Source organism: Podarcis melisellensis (assembly GCF_964234715.1).
Source record: "Podarcis melisellensis genome assembly, chromosome: 11".
In the NCBI taxonomy this organism is placed as follows: Eukaryota; Metazoa; Chordata; class Lepidosauria; order Squamata; family Lacertidae; genus Podarcis; species Podarcis melisellensis.
Genome location: NC_138543.1, coordinates 55089124 through 55113119, shown reverse-complemented (window position 1 = coordinate 55113119; position 23996 = coordinate 55089124). Strand labels below are relative to the sequence as shown.

The window sequence follows — 23996 nt, the reverse complement described above, 5'->3', positions numbered from 1 at the left end:
GCTCGGTCCCTGCTCCTGCCAACCCAGCAGTTCGAAAGCATGCCGGTGCAAGTAGATAAATAGGTACCGCTCTGGTGGGAAGGTAAACGGAGTTTCCGTGCGCTGCTCTGGTTTGCCGGCCACATGACCCAGAAGCTGTACACTGGCTCCCTCGGCCAATAAAGCGAGATGAGCACCACAACCCCAGAGTCGGCCACAAATGGACCTAATGGTCAGGGGTCCTTTTACCTTTAACCTTTACTCAGAGCAGACCTCCTGAAATCAATGGGCCTAAGGTTGTCATGGGGATTAACTTCAATGTGTATAGAACAGAACACCACAACACCATTTCTGAAAAGTAAGTTTTCTTTGCCCTAACAGCCTCCTTGACTTTCCTTTTCAGCCTTGCTGACAACCTCTCAACCTCATTGGTGCCTTTACCTGACCTGTGACATACATTCCAGCTAAGCCTCTGCTTAATAATAATAATAATATTTTATTTATACCCCGCCCTTCCTGGTTCAAAAACTGGGCTCAGGGCGGCTAACAACAAATCTAAAACACTTTAAAACACTTAATTATAAAAGCATCATAAAATACAGCATAAAAACATGAATAACAATAAAATGCAAAAATCAATTAGATAATCCCCAGGGCTAGCTGGATGAATTGGTCCTACTTGGGCCAACGAGGAGGCCAGGGGGGAAAGAGCTGTGGGGACTCAGAGTGGGTGATCTTCATAAAAGGGGAGGGGGAGGGGGAGGGAAAGAGAAGGGAAATCAGATTTTTGCAGTTTTGAAACCCCCCCCCCAAAAAAAAAAAGCGTTCCAGAGAGATTTGGGCCCATGAACATTCCCTTTCAAGGACATATTCCAGCCGGGCAAAGGAAATTCTGCAATGTGCAGAGCAGAGGCTTGACAACCATATGTCAGGAGTGCTCTGATGGTGTTCCCTGCTTGGCCCTTGTGGTCTCTTCCAACTCTATGATTCTAGGACCGGTGAGCTGCCATGGCCCAAGGAGAGTCCTGTGGAAAGAGATCTGGAGAGTAGCATCTTCCTGTTGCTGCGGGATATGGAATTTTTCCGTGCAACCATTTGTGCAGCAGAAATCAGTACCAACTTTGGTTGGCACAGGAAAACGTCTGAGAAGCTCAATTCAGGGGGGAGGGTCTAGCGGACAACCGTTGGACGGGGGGGGGGGAGCTGCTTAGTCCTGGGACATACCTCCCTGGTTATAAGTTGTTCTTCCTTTGCCAGAAGGACCACCATATAAAGCAGACACACAATCATGTCCTGTGTTCCCGGAGGCGGGTTGGGATTCCAGGCGTCAGAGAGGACGCTGACCCAGTTGATCTCGCATAGAACCGAGCCCAGGAAGAGGAAGCAGCTTTTGGGACTGCCTCTCTCAACCTGGAAAAGTGAAAAGGAAAGAACAAGGACAATTTATTATTTATACCCCGCCCATCTGGCTGGGTTTCCCCAGTCCCCCTGGGCGGCTTCTAGCAGGATATTAAAAACAAGATAAAACATCAAACATTAAAAACTTCCCTAAACAGGGCTGCCTTCAGATGTCTTCTAAAAGTCAGATGGTTGTTTATTTCCTTGACATCTAATGGGAGGGAATTCCACAGGGCAGGCGCCACCACCGAGAAGGCCCTCTGCCTGGTTCCCTGTAACCTCACTTCTCACAGGGAGGGAACCGCCAGAAGGCCCTTGGTGCTGGAGAGGCCAGAAGGACAGTATTTGGTTCCTCACCCCTCTTCTCCAGGTGTACAGTTCAGGGAGGGTGGTGGCAAAATTTGGGATTGCCTCCCAGGAGCGCTCACCCTGCAGAGTGGCAGCAGCAGGACAGCTGTCTTACAAAGAACCTTGCTGTTCTCCTCATGGGCAAACCCCTATCAGGCATTTGAGGAACCCACAATTTCCTTGAACACACTTTGAAGAGCACTGCAGGGAGGGAACCACCAGAAGGCCCTTGAAGCTGGACTCCAGTGTCCGGGCTGGACGATGGGGGTAGAGACGCTCCTTCAGGTCTACTGGGCCGAGACCGTTTAGGGCTTTAAAGGTCAGCATCAACACTTTGAATTGTGCTCGGAAACGTACTGGGAGCCAATAGTAACTAGGATGCGGAATTTCTGGCTCACAGACCCTCATTAAGCCCAACAGACTTTCCCACTTCTTGACCCACTGGGAGGACCACACATTCGCCATCCCAGGTTCAGGGCTCTGTTGCATAACCTGCCCCCTGGATTGCATCGCCTAAAGAGGACAGGGAGCTCCTTCCAAACATCCTTCCCTGTTTTCCCTCCCTCGCTATGGTTCTCTACCCAAAGCACCTGCCTCTTACTTTAAAGAATTCTTCCATGAGTTGCCGGTCCGGATGCATCTCCCTCCAGGGAAGGCGGCCAAACTCGGCGTGGAACGTGTAGAGAATGTGCTCCGGCATTTTGGGGGCCGTACACGTCTCGCAATAGTGCATCAGGTGGAGCCAAAGTGGCCCGTGGTGGCTTGGCAGCAGTTTATCTGGAGAGGAAAACGGAAATGGCAAATTTAGCTCAGCATCTGCTAACCACTTGCCTATAGGAAGCCCACAAGATGTCCCATAGAATCAGATGAGGTAGCCTTTGTCAGGAGCTCAGCCTACACTCGAGTAGGACCCTGGCAGAGACATATGCCCGACTGGCATGTTCTCTCCCTCCTGGTCGAGGGTTCGAGAGCTTCAAACGCTTTCTTCTGCCCGAACATCACAGCGTCTGATGCCAACATACACCGGCACACTTAAGGATCCGCAGAGTCTTCACAGCTTGCGTAACAGAACTCAGCAACTCAGCATTTTGGCTAATCTACTTTATTTACATATAAACACACACGGAGCACTGCAACATGGCTCCCTCTCTCTCTAGCATCAGGCAGCAAAGAGAAATAAACAAAGGACAATAGTCCCACTTCACGGAACACAGCAACACAAACATCCTGTCTCCGTCACGTCCCACTCTGTGGAGTCAAAACATATACCGTCATGTGATAGATAAAAATCCCATGATTGTAATCATGGAGCAGGATGTGAGGAGAATCAGAACTTACAGGGTTAAACAGTTCTGTGTGACATCTCACATTCTGAGGCGTGGTTATATTCACATACCGGAATCTTTCTTTGTGTGTGAGTTTTCCTTTCGTTTTTGGCTGAGAGACGAAAGGATGTCTGCTCTCTCGCCGGGCTGATTTATGATGTTTTTCTTCTCATTAAAAGACTGTTGGAGATTAGCAAGAAGCTTGCATTCAGTCTGATTTATTATCCACACACAAGGCAACAGTTTCTGCCGCTGCAAAACTCTGCTAAGGACTTTGCTAAAAGAGCTAAGGGAGCTCAAGTTTTTCTATCGGCACAGACGTCCATCGGCGCAGCAGAAGCGTGCCGGGCGCCATCTTATCTCACACAGGAATTCTAAAAGCCTTCCCATTGTTGTTCTTTTATATATGTAGTGGTCTTGTAGTAAGGTTAAGGCTTACTGGGAAATGATATATAATGAAATGAAAAGGATGTTTAAAGTAGCGTCCGTTTAAAAAAACCCAGAAGCTTTTCTCTTGGGAATTATAGGGACAGGACTACCTAAAAGGTATAGAAAATTATTCATGTATGCTGCTACAGAGGCTAGAATGTGACTCGCCCAAAAATGGAAAGGAGAAGAAGTCCCAGCAAAGGAAGAATGGGTACAGAAACTTATGGAATATGCAGAAATGGCAAAACTTACCAGAAGAATAAGAAATCAAGATAACAAACTTTATAAAAGAACGGAAATGGTTTATTGAATGTTTACAGATAAATTGTAAACAGATAAAAGCACTGGCAGGGTTACTGTAATAGCCTGCAGTTATATATTTAAAGAGGATGAATAAATGAACAAGTTAAGCTAATTTGGATATGCAGATGATATTAAAAATAAATTTAAGGAACCGCAGAAATTGGGGGAAGGAAGTCAGGTTTCAAAATGTCAAAATGATTGTAAAATCAGTGAAATGTATAAATCTGAAAAGTATTAATATTTTTTTTAAAAGAAAAAAGAAAAAGATGGATGATCCCTACTTTATTTTGCCTTCTCTTATGTGTTGTGTGTGTGTATTGCTGTTATGTTGTTTGGAGACCTTCGGATGGCAAGCAACTAATAAGTTTCTTCTTCATAATAATAATAATAATAAATAAGCCTCGCCTGTTGGAGAAATTGGGTGGATGAACACCTTCCTGGCAGCATGGATAGCACAAGTGGGAACGAAATCCACACACAAATAATGTGCAATTCAGAAAAAGGCTAAGGAAGGGAGACATTCATGGCGGGCATGAATATTAAAGGATATACCCGTATTTTTCGCTCTATAACACGCACCCGACCATAACACGCACGTAGTTTTTAGAGGAAAACAAGAAAGAAAATATTCTAAATGAAACAGTGGATGTATGATTTTTGTGGTTCATGCTGTGGCCATAGACATGTGATCTGACAGTGAGTTTGGAGTAGCCCAATGCAAAAATCCTGAGGATCCATGTGGATCCGTTCTTTGTAACCACGTTTTAAGTGGGGAGGGAAGGAAAAGCACTCAAGGGACAAGGAGCACGCGTGGGGTGGGTGGAGAAGGATGCTGCTAATAATGCAGGAGAGGGGTATAAGAGGAGAAGGCTCCTCTCCTCTCCCACTTTGCTCCTTTAAAGAAGCAGGCTCTCTGTCCCTCTCTCCTCCCCACTCAGCGGCTCTTCTCCCGCTTTGCTGTTTCCAAGCGAGCCACGGAGGAGGGAAGGAAGGGGAACCATCGATCATCTGCTCACAACTGCAGCAGATCCCCCCCCCCGCCACCCGTAGGCATTCCCTCCATAACACGCACAGACATTTCCCCTTACTTTCTAGGAGGAAAAAAGTGAGTGTTATGGTGCAAAAAATACAGTATTTAATGGCTGCCAGGATGGACTTTCGCCTACCTTTAAAGCTTTCGTGCAGAACTCCTATGCTGCCTGCGTATAACTGCACCATATTTGAAGCCACAGGTGTGTCGCTCTCCAGCCAGGGGTAACAGGTCTGTTTGCTTGATTAAGGAACAAGACGCGGGCAGAGGGAGAGAGGTAAGAGAGATTTTAGACAAGAGCCACTACCCTCCACCTGCTTCCTGGCGCCCTATCACAATTTCAAGAGGTCAACCAATATAAGCTTATAAGAAGAAGAAGAGTTTGGATTTGATATCCCGCCTTTCACTCCCCTTCAGGAGTCTCTAAGCGGCTAACATTCTCCTTTCCCTTCCTCCCCCACAACACTCTGTGAGGTGAGTGGGGCTGAGAGACTTCAAAGAACTGTGACTGGCCCAAGGTCACCCAGCAGCTGCATGTGGAGGAGCGGAGACTCGAACCCGGTTCCCCAGATTACAAGACTACTGCTCTTAACCACTACACCACACTGGCTCTCTAAAATTGCCTTGTGCCAATTCAGACCATTGTGGGCCATCTATCCCAGTGTAGCACAGGAAATGCAAAAAGAGAAATACACAGTATTTAAGAGGAAGCACGCTCATTAAGTAAATATACAATACAGTCGTACCTTGGAAGTCGAACAGAATCCGTTCCAGAAATCAGTTCGACTTCCAAAACGTTCAGAAACCAAAGCGTGGCTTCTGATTGGCTGCAGGAAGCTTCCTGCTGCCAATTGGAAGCCACGGAAGCAGCGTCAGACGTTTGGCTTCCAAAAATGGTTCGCAAACCAGAACAGTCTTTGCAGCGTTCAGGAGCCAAAACGTTCGAGAACTAAGCTGTTTGAAAACCAAGGTATGACTGTATTCTTAACAGAGCTGTAGATAAAAACATACATTCATATCAATTAGCAAAGAGTGTCCAGGGACCAAAGTTTCGGGATTCTGAGTACAATCCAAGGTTATTTTTTAAAATCTCTTAATAAACACTTGTAATTCTTTTAATTTAGACCATGGAACCTTTTGTAATTGGAGTCAAAGAATTGTATCAAATATATATTTTCCTCCAGGTATGTTTAATTATTGATTCAGTAAATCACACAGCTGTAACCTATCGCTTTCCTTATTGGCAATTGTGACAGCTTAGTGTTTATTTTTTTAAAAAAAATAAAGAACATTTTTCTTTCCTTTCCTTTTTTCTATAACTTGCTCATCGCTATTAAAATTCAATAAACCTTTTTTTTCCCAAAAAAAGAAATAAACAAGGAGCTGACTGATTATCGCAAACCGAATCACACAAATGCCCTTTCACAGACACAGACACATGAAATGTTTCCTCCCTTCGACTTCCTGCTCACCTTGCGTCTTCTCTCTCCAAAACCAGGATCCAAGGCCTAAAAAGTCTGGTGATGACCAAATGCAAAGAGCGCAGTGCTGGGAAGGAGGGGGGAAAAACACATGTGCAATGTATCAATGAGATATTTTCACAGCACAAACATCTAATGACTTTCTCCAAAAGTGATAAAATCGTAGAACTGGAGAGTTGAAAGGGCACCAACTTCCTGCAAAAAACAAAAGTTGGGACTATGTGTTGTCAGCAACTTCAGCAGCCAATGGCTGCGTTGGCCATTCGGGTTCCAAAGAATGTTCGCAAACCGGAACACTCGCTTCCAGGTTTGTGGCGTTCGGGAGCCAAAACGTTTGACTCGCACGGCGTTCAGGATCCAAGGTGCAACTGTACACAGGGGAGTGTGGAATGCCAGTGACCTTTCGGAAGCCAGCAAAACAGTGTGCTGAGAAACCAGGAGATAGCAAAACATATTTTCAACCTGGGGGGGGAGAAGGGGGGAAAGGGAGGCAGCCACAACGGAAACAGTCACCCTACGTGGACCCTTGTATCTATGGGACTGCCTCTCCCGGTATGCCCCATGGAGGACCTTAAGGTCTATAAATAGCAACACCCTAGTGGTCCTGGGCTCTAAGGAAGTCAGATTAGTCTCAACCAGAGCCAGGGCCTTTTCAACACTGGCTCCGGCCTGGTGGAACGCTCTGTCTCATGAGACCAGGGCCCTGCAGGATCTGATTTCTTTCCACAGGGCCTGTAAGACAGAGTTGTTCTGCCTGGCCTTTGGCTTGGAATCAGCCTGATCCCCTTCCCCTCTTTCCTTCCTCCTTTCTCCTTCTGTGATGGAACTCCTATTTGGGGACTTCCCTGGCTTTTTTTCTGGCCGAAGTAGGACCAGTCTGGATAGTTGGCCTTGGTGAAGACTTGATGTTTTCATCCCCAAAAAAGTTTTTGATTTGAATTCCTACTGAAATGAGGCTGCACTTTAATGTTGTATTTTAATCTTGTTTTTAAGTTGTATTTCAATCAATTGTTTTTATGCCGGTGTTAGCCGCCCTGCGCCTGGTCTTGGCTGGGGAGGGCGGGGTATAAATAAATAAATAATAATAATAATAATAATAATAATAATAATAATAATAATAATAATGCCAGCCTCCCAAAACACAGGGACCTCTGGACGGCCGTGCCAGTTTCCTTGACACTCTTGCCTGTGTGTTACCTTCCAGAGTCCTGCCGCTGCCGACTGGCTCTCGTGCCAAGTTGGCGACTTCCGAGTCCACCAGGCGGTTGACGAGATACTCCGCGAAGCTGGTCACTTCGGCAATGTAGGGAGCCCACTTGGAGAACAGGCCAAAGCTCCGGAAGTCTTGCGAAGACAAGCGCAGCTTAAGGAAGTAGTCGGAAAGCCAGTCGATCGTCTCCATCACCTGCAGAGGAAGAAAGCTCTGAGGCCTGGGAAGATGTACAAAGCAGATCATGGCTCGCCATCCCAGACGGAGAGCTTGCCACTTTACTTTGTCGCCAGCTGATTATGGGAAACTTTGGACCGCCTCCTGTAGGCGACCCAGAGATTTACCAGTAGATCCCAACCTACCACCTGCCTAGCTCTGCTTTAGATGATGCATTTTAACGGCATCACTCAAGGAAATAAGAAACTGCCTGAGGATGTCACACACCAGAGTTCCATCTAGCAGCTAAATACCAATCAATCAATGTTTATTACGGCAAACAACCAGCATATTAAACCAGAATTTCTGCATAATTCTCTATGTAAACAAAAACGATTGATATGGGATTTAACAATCAATATACTAATGGAATGTACTTGAAATATGCGTCCAGAGAGAATAAAGTTTAAAAGAGTAAGAGACTGTAACTAAGAACTGTAGCGGTTTATGACGATTTATGCAGCTGTGTGTTCGGCTGTTGCACAAAATGTAGCTACATTTCTAGTGACGTACGAATTCTGGCCGGACAAGAGGTAATTTAAATAGCATTCCTCTGTCCTCCCTGACACTTTTCATACAAGGGGCGTTATGAGAGAGGCTCTGGAATCTGAATAAAATATACAATGAAACAGAACACGGCTCACTGTTTTTATGTGACTACTCTTACATGGACAGATCCAGAATCTTTCTGTATCTACCTTCCAAAAGAACAGATAGCAGGACATTAAATTTCCAGCGGCTAAATAGCATTTGCCTTGACAGAACAAGGACAGAGGTCATTGAAGCCTTGCTACACGCAGATCCTTTTAAATACCCTCCTTCCTACTTAATCATAGACATGTAGTGCCTGTGCTTTAAGCTTGAAGTTACCAGCATGGTAAAGGTAAAGGGACCCCTGACCATCAGGTCCAGTCATGGCTGACTCTGGGGTTGCGGTGCTCATCTCGCTTTATTGGCCGAGGGAGCCGGTGTACAGCTTCCGGGTCATGTGGCCAGCATGACTAAGCCGCTTCTGGCGAACCAGAGCAGCGCACGGAAACGCTGTTTACCTTCCTGCTAGTGGTACCTATTTATCTACTTGCACTTTGACGTGCTTTCGAACTGCTAGGTTGGCAGGAGCAGGGACTGAGCAATGGGAGATCACCCCGTCGCAGGGATTCAAACGGCTGACCTTCTGATCGGCAAGTCCTAGGCTCTGTGGTTTAACCCACAGCGCCACCCACATCCCACCAGCATGGTACCTATGGGCTAAATGGTGTTTTGGGGGACATTCCCTGGTGCCCATGAAACCTCAGACTAGATCCTTCCTGCATGAAAGAAAGATGCTCCACTATTGAGCTACAGCCCTTCAAGAATCACAAGACAGAGAAACCAGTAGGATAACACTTCAGTCTCCCAGGACATTCTATACAAGATCTCAAAGTAGCTGTTTTACTACAAAGGAATTTCAGAAATAGACTGGAAAGAGAAGCTGCTGAATTGCAACTTATCACCAAACTTAAAACCATGGAGAGACCTGATCTGAACAAAGACATTGGATTCTTATCTCATTATAGATGACAAAGCCATTTCTCACCTTCTCACCCCTTGCTTTTTCCTGTAAGACCTATTGCAGTCGTTAAGAGTCGTCAACAGGCTCATCACAGCTATCTGCCAATCACCCATTCCCACCACCCTTCTGAGTAATACCCCTCCCCACCTTCTCACAATATAGAAGGGTCTGGTAACTTCTGTTTCAGTGTATCTGAAGAAGTGTGCATGCACACGAAAGCTCATACCAAGAACTAACTTAGTTGGTCTTTAAGGTGCTACTGGAAGGAATTTTTTTTGTTTTGACTATGGCAGACCAACACGGCTACCCATCTGTAACTAGCCCTTCCCCTTGTTCGCGAGGAGATCGCATCGCATCGCTACACCAGCCGCCCACCTGATCTGCGGACAGAAACAGCGGCACGGAAGTTTGCAGCGCGATGTTTTCGTCGGCGTTCTCCTTCCCGGCATCTTTCTTCGCTGCCACAGAGCCGCAGCCCAAGGCTTTCAGGGACACCTTCCAGCAGTCAGGGCTCAGGAGCTGATCCGAGGAACCTGAGGGGGCAGGCCCAGAGCAGATTGTCCAAGTAACAGGTGCCAATAACCAGAAATTACGTGGGAGCAGGGGTCGGGAACCGCCGGCCCTCAGGTCAAATGCGGCCCAGCTCCCAATTTGGCCCATGAGGCCATTTTGCTCAAAACACACCCAACCTGTCTCACGCCCATCCTTATATTTGACATAAGGGGTGGGAAGGTTGAGACAAAGTTGGATCAGCTGTGAAGGCGATCCCTTCTGTAAACAGGGTTAAACTCATAGGTGGCCAGTCTTACCCCGCCAGATCGGCTGTGCAGCCAAGTTCTCCAGGGGGCTGGGGCTCAAGGACAAAGCCAACTGCTGCCGAAAACAGCTTCGCCAATCCTCTGATTGGTGAAATGCCAAGTGTAGGGCTGGCAAAGTCGCCACACACTACAGATCCCATGTCCCTGCCTACCAGCCGTGTGTCAAGCACTCTTAAGGATGTAAGGTGATTGACAGGTGGTTTGTCCCACTTCAACATTGGTTCACAGGGGTGGCCCGCCAAGCCAAAAAGGTGCCCGTCGCTGCATTAGCTGGGGCTTAGTATAAGCTAACCAGTGTGGAGGATAGCTCAGTGGGTAGAGCATGAGACTCATAAATCTCAGGGTCCTGGGTTCAGGCGGAAAGATTCCTGCATTGCAGGGGGTTGGAATAGATGACCCTCGTGGTCCCTTCCAACTCTACAATCTATAATGCTATGTACCATATTTTTCGCTCTATAGAACGCACCCGACCATAGGACGCACCTTGTTTTAGAGGGGGAAAACAAGAAAAAAAAATCTCCCCCTCTCTGCTCAGCGCCCCTTCAGTGAAGCAGCAGTAGAATTGGAGCCCCTTCCATTTCTCCTCCCGCTTGGCTGAAGGGGCGCTGCGCAGCTCTCCCTCTCTGCTGAAGCTGGGAGACTCTGCTGAAGCTGGGAGCAAAAGGAACCCGAACCCTCCGGAGCACAGTGGGAGCTCCCGCTGCGCTCCGGAGGCTTCAGGCGGCTATCCCTGAAGCCTGAAGAGCGAGAGGGGTCAGTGTGCACCAACCCCTCTCGTTCTCCAGACTTCAGCGAAAGCAACACGAAGCCTCCGGAGCATGAAGGGAGCGCTTCCTCTGCACTTCAGAGGCTTCGCGTTGCTATTGCTGAAGCCAAGGAGCCTACATTCGCTCCATAAGACGCACACACATTTCCCCTTAATTTTTGGAGGGGGAAAAGTGCGTCCTATAGAGCGAAAAATACGGTATTTCGCAGCAGGTCCACAAGAGACCAAGCAAAGTCTAAAGCATCTTAACTTTCATTCTCTTCTTTTTCTAAGGAACAATCGCAAAAGTGAGTCATAAAATGTAAGAAAGCTGAGCAGCGCCTCTTTGTTTGCGTATGATTAGTGTGCATCTATACAGGCCGCAGAAATCTGCTTTTTCTCCTTGCAGGGTATGAAGTGTTTCAGGGCAGGGCTGCATCTATCCCACACATGCAGACACACCCACACAAAAGGTGGGACCAAATTTCAGTGGAAGCGGTGCAATTCAGCTGTTTTGAAACAGGTGGCCGAATTCGGCCTGAAGACCCCACCAGGTGTTGTGCCCCACCAGGTACTTACTTTCCATGAGCAGCCGCAGGTAGCTGCTGTAGTGGTCTGGGAACTGGTACTGGAGAAGGCAAGTCCAGTGCTTGCAGAAGATCGAAAAAGGCATCAGAAGGTCTTCCTCGGGCTCCAGGCCACAGGCTTTGAGCGCCAGGTGGATGGACTCCAGAAGTCTGGTCCGCTCAGAGAGCGGGGGCTTTGAGCTGTGCAGCCACTGAGGGAGGTCAAACTGGAAGAGGAAAAGGAGGACGAGCATTGTGACATTAAAATATGAGAGAGTGCTGGAGGTGAAATAATTAAACAGGTTGCCCAGTCAGGAGCACTGGAGTCAGAGGGACTATAAAACCAGCTCTGGGAGGAGTTCGTTAGGAGTTGGGTGGTTGGTTGGAGTGGGAGTGAACTGGGATAGAGTCTGTGGGTAGGTTAAGTTAGTGTAGCGAAATAGGCTGAGTCAGGAACAGTTAGGAGCTAGGAAGACAATATCTGAGAGGTGGTTTAGTGAGTGAGAGCAGGTTGTGAAAGTTATAGGTCTGGATAGGCACCCCATAAATGCAATTGACTGATACTGTTTATGAAACCACACGCTTGTTAAACTGCAATAAATAAACGTTTATGTTCCAATTTAACCCTGACTGGACTCAGTATTGTACCAGGTCGGGCCTGGGTGGTGGCAGCGAGAAATAAAGTGGTGGCACAGGAATCAATAGACGGTGAAACGTCCGGGGACCCTGTGTGATCGCCACAAGCATTTGCACAAAGAGCTTTGAGGATGGAGCTGCGGGGACTGGGAGATCTGAGGAAGGAAGTAGTGAAGGGTAACCTTCAGACAAAGAAGTAATAAATCAGAATCTGCCTGCCCCTTCAAAATGAGAGAGGGCCGCTGCAGCCAAACTGTTGCTGATCAGAGGCATAAAAACAAGTTGGGAGACCCTGAATATTTATTCGATTCCAGTTTCCCTCTCTTCTCCTTATGTTCAAAACATAAGTTAACACTGATTAGGGATACAAAAAAAGAACTTCACAATCTGAAGAGAGCAGTGGGGAGGATGCAAGCATGCGTTCTGGATTTCTTAATGCTAGCTGCGTATGCCCCAAACAGTAAGCCATGGCTTGTTCGAACCATGGTTTATTGAACAAACCAGGGGCAGCCTTGCAAACGAGCAAAGAAACCATGGCTTGTTTTGCCTACTGTTGGTTTCATTTACTCACTGCTCCTGCCTTGGGTCTCTGTAGCCAGGCAAGGACCTGGAGAGGCGCATCAAGACAAACCAGAGTTACTCCCAGGGTAGCGTGTTTGGACATAACGAGAAACTATGGCTCACATAAGCTGAGATTTGTAAGTAAACTTCAATTCTAATATTGTGGTTTGTGGGCCGCAAGCAAACCATAGCTACTTTGAAATAGCAAACCATCATTCAGGTGTTCAAGCAAGCCAAAGATAAGTTAAACAAGCCATAGTTTAGTGTAACGGGGAATCAGGCCACTGATTAAAAGTGTGGGATGTTCCATCTACACTAGCCTGGAAGAAGCTGGACATTCGCTTTGTATTGTTATGCTGGAACGTCTTAGCACATTAAGCCTCCAACACACAGGTTAAAGGAGTACGTTTCAGTAAGATTGTCCAGCTTGGCTGTACTTGCATTAACATTCTTCCACCCTCTGTGCACCCACAACAAACCTTCAAAAAGGGAAACCCATGTGAAATCAACTTCCCGGGTCATAAAAAGGAGAGCTTTGAGGGCCTCTTGCCTTTGTGAGCAGCATGAAAATGACATCGCTGTTGTCGTCGCCAAGGAAAGACACAACTTTCTCATACAAGCTGACGAATTCTCCTGGGGAGGCAACAGGAGTGAAGTAAGGAGACAGGAGCGTGCAGAGCCTCCGATTCTTCAGAATTGTTTGCAGCACCGGCTTGCATTCCGATTTGGTTCCTGAGATGAACACCTGCAAAGAGACTTAGATCTAGGGGTTTGTTCAGCAAAGACACAGCACAGCAAGACCCTTCTGTATTCTGCTTGGCTTTGCCACAGCTCATCTACACTTGGGCTACGGAAGCATCAGTCTTCAGTTCAAGTCTCTGTTAATAGATATACCTGCACTTAAGTGAGGACCAAAGACAATTTTACACAAGGGCCTTAGACAAGACCTATTAATGGGCCTTAGAAAAGCGAACGGAAACCGAGCGAGGTCCCAATCAAAGAATGGCAACTTAAATTGATGGAATATGCGCAGCTTGCAGATTTAACATATAGAAAAAGAGAACAAGAAGAATATACGTTTAAAGAAGACTGGGAAATGTTTACTGATTATTTGGTTGAAAGTTGTGTACATTTAAAAACACTGGTAGCATTAAGATAAATTCAACAGTGTAAATGGGTTTTGATGGTGTAACAATGGATTACTGAATAGTTTAATTCATGTAAAATATGCAGGGATGTATGGTATGCAAAATGAACCATGGAAAGAGAAGAAGGAAAGTCTAAATGATCATCTTGAAATGTAAATTAGAAAAACTTAATAAAAACTATTTTTAAAAAAGGAAAGTGGTGAAGATCCTCACTTCAAACTTATTTATGAGGTTTAATTTCATGGCTGCATGGATGTCATCAAGAAGGTCGTAAGGAGGTGTAAGTTAGGCCTAAAGCGTCCATGACAAAGAAAACATTTACAACAAGTAAAAAAGAATTCTACACCAGACCAGCTTACTTGGCCAAGGATCTCAATGCAGGAGGTGAAGAACTGCCTCGCAGGCGGATGCCGTTGTGTTTCGTCACAGACAAACCCCACCACGGCAAAGAACAGGTCGATCCCGACTCTGTGAATCCTGGGCGTAGACTGAAGCTTGTAGATATTTATCAAAGCTCTGTGCAAAACCAAATGAAATTAGGAAACGTATTACGCAGGAAGCCACACTGCAGCCATTCAACCTGCTACCCACTCTGGGAAGTTCTTTGCATGATCAGACATCTCTTAATAATAAAATTTTGCATGATGGTTCTCAAGATGAAGGAAGTTTCCATCTGTGTTTGGGATACATTAAAAGAGGCCTTTTAGAATACATTTGAAAGGGTTGTGAGGAGCTATGGTATGAAGGAGGAGAGGCTACAAAGAACCAGGACCAGAACAGAACCTTGCATAGAGTCCTTCGGGCCCTGCCCACAGCCTGATGAACAAAGGTACAGTGGTACCTCTGGTTACATACTTAATTCGTTCCGGAGGTCCGTTCTTAACCTGAAACGGTTCTTAACCTAAAGCGCCACTTTAGCTAATGGGGACTCCCACTGCTGCTGCGCTGCCGCCGCACGAAGTCTGTTCCCATCCTGAAGCAAAGTTCTTAACCCGAGGTACTATTTCTGGGTTAGCGGAGTCTGTAACCTGAAGGGTATGTAACCTGAAGCGTATGTAACCCGAGGTACCACTTTATTTTGATTTATCCCACCAAACAGATGTTGAGCTAGATTCCAGTTGTATGCCTGAAGTTTCCAGCACTGGACATCATCAGGACCAGAGTAGCATGACCCGAGAGAGATATTTCCCAGCAACTTACGTTATAAAGTTTTCCATGTGCACAGCGGCTTCCACCACACTCAGAGAAGGGGGCTGAGAGGCCTCTGCTTGCAGCTGCTTCACTTCTTTCTTCAGAGCATGAAGCTGCTGACTGATGGCTTCGTTTTTGTGCTTCCCTTCAAACTTAAAGAGGGAACAGTGAGTTACAGCAGGGCCCATGCAAGGCGTGCAGCATCACAGAGGCCCAGAATGTGACACAGAATCTCCCCCTGGAATTTTTAGAGCAAGTATCTAGTACCCATAGTCATAAGGGAGAAAATGTGTTTGTGTGTGTGTTGTGGGGATCAGAGTGTTGGACTGGGACCTGGGAGAACAGATTTCAACTTCCAAACTCACCCATGAAGATTACTGGCTCCCAGTACGTTTCCGAGCACAATTCAAAGTGTTGGTGCTGACCTTTAAAGCCCTAAACGGCCTCGGCCCAGTATACCTGAAGGAGCATCTCCACCCCATTGTTCTACCTGGACACTGAGGTCCAGCGCTGAGGGCCTTCTGGCAGTTCCCTCACTGCGAGAAGCCAAGTTACAGGGAACCAGGCAGAGGGCCTTCTCGGTAGTGGCGCCCGCCCTGTGGAACGCCCTCCCACCAGATGTCAAAGAGAAAAACAACTACCAGACTTTTAGAAGACATCTGAAGGCAGCCCTGTTTAGGGAAGCTTTTAATGTTTGATGCATTACAGTATTTTAATATTTTGTTGGAAGCCGCCCAGAGTGGCTGGGGATGCCCAGCCAGATGTGCGGGGTATAAATTATACTTGGGTGACACTGGACCAGTCCCTTGGGAGTTCCCCAGCTGGTTCCTCCCACCATCCCTCTGTGTCCAACCAGTCTAGGAAATTGCTAAGTTGAATACAACCCCTGTACTCAAAAACCCACCCCATAGCGCTTAGAAATGAGGGCGTGGGGCTGGCCGAGGCCCTCACACTGTAGAAGGGAGAGGTGTCTGTTCCAACCTGGATTGTCACGAGAGCTGCTCCCTGGCAACTTTTCCCGGAGCTGCCCCGACACTCCAGATGGTGAGTAACTTGCTCTTCTCTGTTGCTGTAAAGTTTTGGCAGCGTGTCCAGGATCTCGCTGTTGAAAGCCACTTGCTGGGACTCTCGGAGCGCCGCAGACCTGAAAAATCAACAACGGCAGCAACCCATACATTAACCAAAATAATTATAATAAGAGAGGTCTCCTCAAATGTTTAGGCTACCAGGTACATGGGATTCTTTTTCTAGCCGTGGATACTGCACATAAGAAAGAAGAGGGGAAGTGAACGCCTAACACAGGCCTGCGGCAAGGTTTCTCCCTGTCCATAGGAAGAGAGGGAGGAGGCAGCCTAGAGGCTAGGCTACGCTTAAAGGGGCTCAACGCAACACAGAGGAGAGATGCACAAAGACAACGACAAGGAAGCCTGTGTCTCACTTGGCACGGTGCTGCAGGATCCTGAGGTTGGCGCGAACCAGCTCTTTGGCTTCTCTTTGATTCACCAAGCTGGCGGGTGAAATAGCAGGCACAGGAGCTTTCATCGGCTGAAGGGGGAGAGGGGGCTGGGGGGCGTCATACTTCTTTAAGCTGCTGATGATTCTCTCTTTGGCTGAAAGAGAAGAGACATGTGAAGCAGTCACCAGTCACACCGCTTTCTGGTTGATCAGTGTGATAGGAATTTTGAGGTCTTAGATATATGTTAAATGTTCATAAGCGTACCAACCAAGCACGTACATAGATCAGCACAGGAAGACCGACTTGGAACCATTTTGATTCCCAAACTGACCAAATGTTTTCTCTGCAGGGTCAAAGGAAAATGGAAAAGCCTCCCCATTGTCTTTTCCTTCACAAATCCTGTCTTAAGGGTATGTCTGTGTTTGAATAGGGTGTGAAGCTGTGACATGGCCCAGGAACTAAGTATTTATCATTACAAAAGACTGGCCAGGCTCCCCAGGCAATCCAATCTAGTAAGCAGGGTATCCAATCAAGTAACCTGCCAGACAGGAGATAAACGACAGGAGAAAAACAACATTCAAATTTCTGTTTTAGACAGCCTTTTATCTGATGTAGGTATGATGTATCTGAGGGGTGGTCTTAGGTTACACCCCTTCTGTGATGTATGTATGATGTTTCTGGGGGTGGTCTTGATCTACAGGGTGGCAATTTCAAAAGTCTTTATAAGGCCTTGTGCGCCACTCTTCTGGGTTCCTCTTCCTCTCCTGAGAGTGAGGGGAGCACCCTGTTGCAACAGTTCAATAAAGATCAAGCTTACTAGCTGCTTTGCTTCTCAATATTCTCTGGTTGGCCTCTGTTATTTTCTCCTACCAATAGGGAACCTATGTAAGGACTCTATATGGGCTCTTGGATACCCCATAAGGGAAAAGGGCATTTTTTGTTTATAACATCAGCTACAGGTAGAAAGCAAAATTTGCACCGAGAAATCGTTTCACACCTTTAAGGAGGTCTCTACCGCTCTCAGAACTTCTGCACAATGCCATTCATTGCTGCCCCTCTGCAAAACTAAAACGCCGCACTTTACAACGCGGGGTCAACTGGATTCCCCACCAGCGCCTCCTGGCTCCCCCGGTTACTCTTTAATTCTACTGAGCAAGTTATCCGACAAACCTGGATATCAAACTGCGGTCTGAGTCTGGTTTGCTTTAACTACAGTCATACCTCATGCTGCGTCCACTTCAGGTTACGTGTTTTCGTGTTGCGTCCCACGGCAACCCGTAAGTACCGGAATGGGTTACTTCCGGGTTTCGCCGCTCACACATGCACAGAAGCGCTAAATCACACCACGCGTGTGCGCAGACATGGCACTTGAGCTTGCATCAGTTCCGTGTTACGGACAGGCCTCCAGAACAGACCCCATCCATAACACGAGGAATGGCCACCACGTAAGAGGAGATGACTACTTATGAGCTTGCAGGTATAAATAAATAAATAAATAAATAAATAAATAAATAAATAAATAAAATAATTTTTACCCTGCCCATCTGACTGGCCACTCTGGGCAGCTTCCAGCATATATAAAAACATAATAAAACATTTAAGCTTAACAAGCTTCCCTATACAGGGCTGCCTGCATGTTATATAATCACTCATCTCCTTAACACCTGATGGGAGGGCATTCCACTCCCAAAAAGGCCCTCTGCCTGGTACTAAGCTTGTGGGAATCAGACTCTTCCGATGACTGCCAATTTCCAAACATGGGGCTCCATCCCATTTTACTTCTGCTCAGAGTGGACCTGTTAAAATTAATGGGCATGACTAACCAGCATCCATTAATTTCAATGGGCCAACCTTAGGTAGAGCTTTATGGGCTACAACTCAGAAGACCTGAGCAGACTAAACTTGTAGAGCTTTTAACCAATTATCAAGCAAGGAAATTTAGATACAGTGGTATCTCTGGTTACGTACTTAATTTGTTTTGGAGGTCCGTTCTTAACCTGAAACTGTTCTTAACCTGAAGACCACTTTAGCTAATGGGGCCTCCCGCTGCCACCGCGCTGCTGTCATGCGATTTCTGTTCTCATGCTGAAGCAAAGTTCTTAACCCGAGGTACTATTTCTGGGTTAGCGGAATCTGTAACCTGAAGCATCTGTAACCCGAGGTACCACTGTAATCTACTCACCCTTCTCAGGAATGAATGAATGTACAGTGGTGCCCCGCAAGACGAATGCCTCGCAAGACGAAAAACCCACTAGACGAAAGGGTTTTCCGTTTTTCGGTGCGCTTCGCAAGACGAATTTCCCTATGGGCTTGCTTCGCAAGACGAAAACGTCTTGCGAGTCTTGCGATTTTTTCCGCTCCCCCCCTTTTTCTAAGCCGCTAAACCGCTAATAGCCTTTTAGCCGCTAAGCCGCTAAGCCTTTAATAGCCGCTAATCCGCTAATAGCGCTAATCCGCTAAGCTGCTAATAGGGTTGCTTCGCAAGACGAAAAAACCGCTAGACGAAGAGACTCGCGGAACGGATTATTTTCGTCTTGCGAGGCACCACTGTATTTATTGATTTAATTCATTCGTTCATTCATAGCACCCTTCAACACAAGCTCTTAGGGCTGTTCACAGAATAAAACACAGGATAAAAACATATAAATAAGTAAATCAAAACAGCAAAATAATAATCCCCCACCTACCCTACTCTGAAAGCAAGATTAATGTAGGAATATCAAAGTGGAAACAACATGAAGATCATTTCTTTCAGCAGTCTCCCATTGTGATGAGAGGTTCGTCTACTCACTATTCTGAGCAATTTTTTAAAAAATTAAAAAAATGCAAGAGTGCACTGCACTAAAAACACTCGTGCAGTTTTGCAGAAACAGATTATAGGGATTGCCAAATTGGAATTGTAGGCTCAGCATATAAATTTATCAAGAAGACCTACTTAAGGAACAAAAGTTCTTGTGAGCATTTTAATCTAAGTGGGTTTTTACTTTTCCACCAAAAAGTAGGAGTATATAAATACAATCACTGCTGCAATTACTAAGGAAACTGGAGTTACAAAGACCTTTTCTCTATTAACGATCCAAAATGGCTGCGCCATTAAAGTACTGCAAGCAAAAGTCTCAGTTAAAGCACAGACGTCTTGTTGTTTCTAAGCACCGTGAGCGTTGCTTACCTAGCAGAGGGTCCGTGAAGTCCGTCTGTGCAGACAAAGTACATGAGGCTGCATGCGATTCTACCTTGACTTGAAACCAAGAGTCCAGCACTTCCTGGAATTCGTGCTGAACGCGCTCAGTGTCCACAAACTCTATCCACAAATCCTACGATGGGACGAGAGGAAAGAAACACAGGTGGGCAAATATGGATGGCCGTGGAAGGGAACGCTCTCAGTCTCTTTTACATCACGGCAGCAGGGGCATCGGATATGGGTAGAGAAGCAGAGCAACAGGGAACATCCCACTGGTGTCCATCTCATGGTCTCTTGTGATTTCTCAACCCCACCAGGAGGAATGCAATTCCAACCTCTCCCCAAAGGGGTGTGGCTTGCATGAAACTCCTCCCTAATGGGGTTACCGTCCAATACCCTGCCCAGTGGGTTGAGGTTTCCTCCCCAAAGAAAGAATGAAGTTTTGAGAATGGAAGATGGGCTTCCTGAGAACCCCATATGTAATATACATGTGGGGATGCGGGTGGAGCTGTGGGTTAAACCACAGAGCCTAGGGCTTGCCGATCAGGTCGGCGGTTCAAATCCCCACAACAGGGTGAGCTCCCGTTGCTCGGTCCCTGCTCCTGCCAACCTAGCAGTTTGAAAGCACGTCAAAAGTACAAGTAGATAAATAGGTACCACTCTGGCGGGAAGGTAAACAGCGTTTCTGTGTGCTGCTCTGGTTCGCCAGAAGCGGCTTAGTCATGCTGGCCACATGACCCGGAAGATGTACGCCGGCTCCCTCGGCCAATAAAGCGAGATGAGCGCCGCAACCCCAGAGTCAGCCATGACTGGACCTAATGGTCAGGGGTCCCTTTACTTTTACCTTTATTGTTACCTTATGGGAAGTAGCTTATATCTGCTGGAAAAATTACTGGAGAGAACCATTAGAGGGAGCGCGGGGAGGAGAGCTGTATGTACATATGTGTGTACATATGTCTGTACATATGTGTGTTTTGTATGGAATGTTTGGGAGGAAACAAGATGGTATATAACAAATAACCAACTACTGTATTTTTTGCCCTATAGGATGCACTTTTCCCCCTCCAAAAATGAAGGACCCCTCTCGCTCTCCAGGCTTCAGGAAGCTCTCCCCAAGCCTTGGGAGCCCGCGGGAGTTCCCGCCGGACTCCCTAGGCTTGCGGATAGCAGCCTGCATCTCGAAGCCTGGGGCGCGCTGCACGCTTCTCCCCGCTGCCAGCCCCACAAGCTCGGGGGACAGTGGGGAGGCGGAGCGCCGCCATCCCACTGTTCCCCGACCTGGTTTGGGCTTCAGGCAGATATCCGCAAGGCGTGGGAGCCTGGCGGGAAGTCACCCCGGTCTCCCAAGGCTTGCGGAGAGCTGCCTTGTGATGGCCTGGGATTCCGATTCAGAGGCTGAACCAGAGGAATCCCAGCCTGCACAGGAGTCCCCGCCTCCAGGGCCGGCTGAACTGGGGCAAGGCCTAGATTCTGAGGAGCCTGCACCTATGTCAGATCCTCAAGAGCAGGCACCAGGTGAAACCATTCTGGCCCCAAAGGTGCTTGAGGACTCAGTGTCTACAGGTGAGCCTCCTCCAGGGCCCAGTAACCCTTCGGCCTCTCCTGAACTGCAGAGGCTCAGGGCAGAGAGGCGAAGGGAACTGGTTGCTCCCAGGAGGAGTGCTCGCCTTAAGGTCAGGGGAGGCGGGGCTCCTGGGGGCCGGGACCGCCCCTGGCCTTAGAAGAAGATAAAGGCCAGTCAGCCCGGTCCCAGGTTGCGGGAGCAACGTCGTTGTTGGCTTCAGACCTTCCAGCGTTCCTGTTCCCTGCCCGGCCTCCTGCTCCTGACCTTCCAGCGTTCCTGTTCCCCGCCCGGCTCCCTGTTTCGGACCTCGCCTCTCATCTTGTGAACTCTGGCTACGGTAACGGTACCTTCCCCCCGGGACCAGCACATGCCTGTTCTGGGGGCTGGGGTCGGGGGAAGCTCAGGTCCCCCGCCCCAGCCTGGGGGGGAAATAAAAAAAAATTGTTTATTTCCCCCCCCCCCAAAAAAACTAGGTGCGTCCTATGGGCCGGTGCGCCCTATGGAGCAAAAAATACGCTAAATATTGATGTATGTAATTTTTATTTCTCAATTATATTTAGTGGTAGTATGGTTGGAATGTTTTTTGTAACACAAAATCATTCAATAAAATTTTTTTTTTTTAAAAATAGAGGGCACCCGGTAAGTGAAGGCTGGCTTACAGAACATGAAAAAGATACACTACATTAAAATGCCTCCACCAGAAACATCACGTATATTAAAAAAAGAGATCAATAAGCTGAAAGTCTTCTGGAACAGGCAGCTTTCCGCCAGAGTCCAAGAAGAATGAAGTGTTGGGGGTTGATGGATTTTCCAGGGAATGGCAACCCATGAAGTTAATTGTTAAGGTGGAGGTGTATTACGGGGGGGACAGAGTTATAGCAACCTCACCTTTGACCCTCCACATTACCTGCTGGTTCTGCATGATCTTCGCAAGCCTGTGGGCATCATATTGCTTTGGTAAGGAGGGGATATACGTGTCTCCCTTCTGAAAGCTCTCTTCCTCCAGCCACAAAACAAACGTGTTGAAAAGCCTGAAAGGCATAACAAGAAGAAATTCCGACGAAAGAAGAATGGCAAACAAAACTAACGGACTACGCAGAATTGGATAAAACGACAAGGAAGGATTCGAAACCTGCGGGACCAGAGATTCACAGAAGATTGGAAGAAATATATGAATTATTTGAAGAGCAACTGTAATCAACAAATTACGCTGGTAGGACTACAGGAAGTTTTGTAAGGAGGAATATATGAAATATTGCAAAGAAGAGAAAGAAGAGAGATATTAGTTATGAACTATAAACGTAATAGCGAAAATAAGAAATGTAAATTAAGTGAATAGATTGGAAAAATTTCTGGTGTGATTGAGGGAAGTCAAAAAAACTGTGTAAGATGTAAAAGTACGCTTAATTGTTTTTGAAAATGATATGCTGAAAAACTAATTAAAAATTTATTTTAAAAAGAAAGAAAGAAAACCTAGGAGAAACCTGGCCAGAGGGTCTAAATAATAAAATTATTATTATTATCTCCTGCCAGGCAGAGTATAAATAATACATATTTTATTATTATCTCCCCCCCCATCCCGCAGGCCACACACTCTTCCAAGCTGCACCCCTCAGGAGTTCTTGCCTGCCCAGAATGTGTCCTTGGACTTTGCCAATGCCTGGATGACAGTCAGAGAGGGGTGTGTACAAAGGTAACATTCGCACACATTGCTCCATTTGCTTTGGCAAAGGCCTGTGGCCTCCAGGAGGCTGCCCCCAAGCAGATGTCATTAATAATAATAATAAATTTTTATTTATACCCCGCCCTTCCCAGTTCAAAAACCGGGCTCAGGCCAGCTAACAACAAATTTAAAACACTTTAAAACACTTAATTATAAGAGCAGCATAAAATACAGTATAAAAATATGAATAACAATAAAATTCAAAATTCAGAAATTAATTTAGGGGAAATAAGCATTAGCTAATCCCCAGGGCTAGCTGGCTGAATTGGTCCTACTTGGGCCAGCGATGAGGCCAGGGGAGAATTAGCTGTGGGGTCTCAGAGCGGGTGATCTTCATAAAAGGGGAGGAAAGAGAAGGGAAATAAAAGATAGGCTGGATTCAAATTAAAGGCCAGGCGGAATAGCTCTGCCTTACAGGCCCAACAGAAGGAATTTAAATCCTGCAGGGCCCTAGTCTCATGGGACAGAGCATTCCACCAGGTCGGAGCCATCACTGAAAAGGCCCTGGTGGAGGATAGTCTGACTTCCTTAGGGCCCGGGACCTCTAAACTATGGTTATTCATGGGCCTTAAGGTCCTCTGCGGGGCAGACCAGGGGTGAACTGTGGGATGGGTGAACTGTGACTGGAATGGGATGGGTGAACTGTGACTGGAAGCATAAGGAGATGCTCCAGAAAAACAGCACCCCAGGTTCTGCTTCAGGACAAGGTATTCTTTGGAGATATATGATTACCTGACGAGCTCCTTGTGCAGTTCAGGGGAGGTCAGGTAGACCTTCTTGCCACCTCCTTTCTCTGCTAAGTTTTCGCTGCCCCCTGCAGGGCTCTCCAACCTGAGGGCTTTGCTGGCTGAGTGGTGGAAGTCTGCAGCCTCGATCAGGCGATGCTTCAGGTCGCTTAATAAGCCCAGGTGAGCGGGACTCTGGAAGAACCTTTTCCCAATGCATCCATCTACAGGTAACCTTAAAAAGAAGAATCTTTCTCATTTACAACCAACACAAGTGAAATCGCTTAGAAAAGCGCTGTGTAGACCTTTTCCCTTTTGAAGAAAAAGAGACTAAGGTGGTCATAATGATACTTAAAGGTAAAGGGACCCCTGACCATTAGGTCCAGTCACGGACGACTCTGGGGTTTTGGC

At 46.9% G+C, this 23996-nt stretch overlaps 1 protein-coding gene across 1 annotated transcript in view; it reads right to left on the bottom strand.

The window, feature by feature from the left end:
• EPG5 (ectopic P-granules 5 autophagy tethering factor) overlaps positions 1-23996 on the bottom strand; it is an 85539-nt gene that overhangs the window by 21864 nt on the left and 39679 nt on the right. The window contains exons 23-37 of the mRNA XM_081929525.1: positions 23593-23820; positions 22045-22168; positions 19562-19706; positions 16375-16546; positions 15918-16080; positions 14946-15088; positions 14105-14261; positions 13148-13342; positions 11414-11627; positions 9647-9804; positions 7491-7698; positions 6285-6360; positions 4949-5052; positions 2327-2502; positions 1204-1389 (exon numbers count right to left, since the gene is read on the bottom strand). Coding sequence (XP_081785651.1) covers positions 1204-1389; positions 2327-2502; positions 4949-5052; positions 6285-6360; positions 7491-7698; positions 9647-9804; positions 11414-11627; positions 13148-13342; positions 14105-14261; positions 14946-15088; positions 15918-16080; positions 16375-16546; positions 19562-19706; positions 22045-22168; positions 23593-23820 — 2449 coding nt within the window. The remainder of the gene's footprint in view (positions 1-1203; positions 1390-2326; positions 2503-4948; positions 5053-6284; positions 6361-7490; positions 7699-9646; positions 9805-11413; positions 11628-13147; positions 13343-14104; positions 14262-14945; positions 15089-15917; positions 16081-16374; positions 16547-19561; positions 19707-22044; positions 22169-23592; positions 23821-23996) is intronic.